This window comes from Macrobrachium nipponense, chromosome 12 (assembly GCF_015104395.2).
Source record: "Macrobrachium nipponense isolate FS-2020 chromosome 12, ASM1510439v2, whole genome shotgun sequence".
NCBI lineage: Eukaryota > Metazoa > Arthropoda > Malacostraca > Decapoda > Palaemonidae > Macrobrachium > Macrobrachium nipponense.
Window position 1 is genome coordinate 66,736,398 of NC_087205.1, and position 3,120 is coordinate 66,739,517.

At 41.8% G+C, this 3,120-nt stretch overlaps 1 protein-coding gene across 4 annotated transcripts in view; it reads left to right on the forward strand.

Moving 5' to 3' along the window:
- LOC135224568 (ninjurin-1-like) overlaps positions 1 to 1,615 on the forward strand; it is a 39,715-nt gene extending 38,100 nt beyond the window's left edge. For 2 of the 4 annotated variants that reach the window (XM_064263679.1, XM_064263683.1), the window contains one exon: positions 798 to 1,615. In XM_064263679.1, coding sequence (XP_064119749.1) covers positions 798 to 1,019 — 222 coding nt within the window. In that variant the 3' untranslated portion in view covers positions 1,020 to 1,615. The other 2 variants (XM_064263681.1, XM_064263682.1) reach the window with 2 other exon arrangements.
- Positions 1,616 to 3,120: the final 1,505 nt, after the last annotated feature.

Genomic DNA, 3,120 nt, shown 5'->3' on the forward strand with positions numbered 1-3,120 from the left:
TTTATCTTAAAGGAAAGGGAAACAACAAACAGTTCCTCGCGTTGATATAGAAAGTTTGCCTGAACCATCACAGCACCTAATTGATTGAAGTAGAAGCCTCTTGGGGCGAACCTGATCACAGCTTTGAATCTCGGAGTGTTTTCTTTCGAGTGTTCTCTTTCTGCACCTCCACTTGCTTCCCATTTCTCATTGCTATGCATGTCCCGGTTTCTGAGATTTTGTGTTTGATTATAAGCGTTGTGCTTTGAGTTTTTCAAATCTTGTTTCTTCATTGAATAAGCAGATGCAGCAGCGGAGCCCAAACAGGTCTCAGTACCGAAATGTAACTTGGAAGTTCATCCTTTCCTTTTAAAGCCTGGCCAGAAAAAGCTTTGTTATAGAATGTACTTTCCAAATAAACTATGTGAAATGAAGACAGTGGTTCTTAACCTGAGGGGATCACCCATTTCCAGGGGAAAAATTTCAAATTCTCTAATTACATTCGTTATTCTCTTAACAAGAGTGAGGAACTAATAACAGTCAGTTTCTTACAGTCTACTACTCTTGTTAGACTCGTTGGGCATATACCACGTTTTGTCATGATTTCCCTCCCTCCCTATCACTCGAAACCCTTGTCTTTCTTTGGCTTTTGATTTTCCTTTAAATCTGGGAGGGAATCTTACTCATGGGAACAAAGGGGGCGTGGAGGGCGGAAACCAACTCTGAGAGGGGGCGTGGTCATAAAAAGGCTGAGAACCACTGTCCCTAAAGAGGTCTTTTCCAGTAACGAGATTAATGTGAATGTCTTGTCGTTTTAGGTTCTGGTGGGAGTGCTGTTCTTAATCATTGGTGGGATGAACATTAATGACCCCCAGCAACATACGGCTGCTGACATTCTCAACAATATCATCGTCGCGTTCCTCTTCGTCATTTCTGTCGTGAATGTCGTTCTCTCTGCTTTCGGCATCGAACAGATGAAAATTCATCCGCCCAATGTTCTTATCAAGACGAATTCCACGGGCCACTTGCATAATGGTTGACCAAAATGACAAACAAGCACAGAAATTCACTGGGCTTTTCAGGAGCAATCAAATTCAGGCATTATACCACGTTCGAAGTCTTACAATAGATCCTCTACCAAAGCTTCTAAGAGGAGTTGCCACATTATTTGCTGCGTAAACAATCAGTTTCCTTCGGTGCTCTGGAAGAACCCTATGAATCCGCTGGTTTCTTGTTTATCCAAGTATTGTTAAGTGAATGGGTGAGGCAGAATCAGCTACTGAAAGGGATAAAATTGTCAAACGAAAATCCATTTTGAGAATGACTGTAAATGAAGGGATATACAGCTTGAGCATTGGGTTATGATAAAGCTTTCAACAATCAAGAAAAAGTAGAAGGATTCAAATTTCAGGCTTTTGACAATGTCAACTCAAAATAACTGTCCATGAAATCTGTGATGTAATTGTGCCTCATTCCTTACATTAACTTTTGACCCTGAAGATAATCTCCTGTCAACGTGTAAAGACAATATTATTAATTGAAAGTGAATATTAAATGCATAAAATCTCTCTCTCTCTCTCTCTCTCTCTCTCTCTCCTCTCTCTCTCTCTCTCTTTGTTATAGTTAGAAAGACAACCTAACATGAAAAGCAATTTGTCAACTTCATGGAAGATAGATTTCGTAAACATTAGCATTAAGCTACAACACTTATTTTTCCAAGTGTACTGGCATATATTTTCTAATTTATGAAACATATATAGAAATTTTTTTAACTGTCAATGATGAAACTTTTAAAGAAATGTTTAACTTTCCATGAAACTGAAACAGATTGTTGATCATCAATATCTATTTAGTGAATTCTTCTTTTGATACTGATATTAAAGACTGATATGAAGATAGAATATGAATATTTTTTTACAAATTTCGTCTGTAGGTTTTTCGGAACACTTGATATATTTTAATTAGACTCACTTTAAGTGGAGTACAAATGACAGCAGAGATAAACATTCAGTAACTATCCAGCTCTGTAGCTTAAAGGTAAGATAAAAACTGCTGCTCATTCTTTTGGCGCACTTTTTTTTCGGACGCTTCCTAAAATACCCTGTAAGATGGGCAAAGAGGCACAGGACTCGCCCAGTGCCCGTGAATATCTCGGTGAAAGCGGAATAAATCTTGTCTTTTGCGCGCGCGTGCTTCAAAAGGAGGCTTATCTTAATGGCAGATCTTGGTAGCCTTTGTACGCAAACTGTTTTTCAAACTGTGGGTTTGTGTCTGCAACCAAAGCGTTTCTTGAGTGGATTATTTCTCTTTTCGTGTGTGTTCTCAAGTTAGTCTGTTAAGTACCTCGTAGGTTGTTATTATCTAAATAAGCTTCGTGAGTTCATCGTTATGAAATTTGAATTGCGTGACAATCAACATGTAAAATAAAATCCCAGACCACCACCCATCACTCGACCTCCTCCCCCCCCCCCCCACCCCCCACCCCAACCCCCCCCCCCCCCCCCCCCCCCCCACCCCCCCCCCCACTCCCCCCCCCCCCAACCCCCCCCCCCCCCCCCACCCCCCCCCCCCCCCCCCCCCCCCAATCCACCCACACCTCTCGCAGACGCCCACCGCCTCTCTCTCCCCCGACGGGCCCCGACTCCGACGCTGATGAGCAGTTCTCTCCACGGCCTCTTCGGGCGAGACGGCTGAGCCATAGACTGACGACGGTGGTTCCTGTAAGAGTGAGAGGGCGTATATTTGAAACTTTTCTTCCTTTCTCTCGTTAGTTCGGAAAGAATGATAGAGCGTCGTTCGTTTCCAAGCACTTAGATGTTTTCCTTCTTTTTCCTTGCTTTGCACTCCTTCCGTGTCCCTGTCCTTCTTGCGTTATCGATGCCCAAGTGTTGCGACCTTCATTGGCCAAGAGGCAGAGAAATCAATGAGTTGCTGAAGGAAATTGTTAGTGAATCTATTTTTGCAATTTCAAACTCATCAGTAAATCTGTTTTTGCAGTTTTCGACTGATTAAGAATTCTAATTTTTGCAATCTTCTATTTTTAATGACTGTTAATTAGCATTAGAAATTTTGAGACTCTCAAAGTGAAGTCTTACATGTAAGGATAGGTCTAGAAATACCCCTGGAGACAGACAAAAGAAT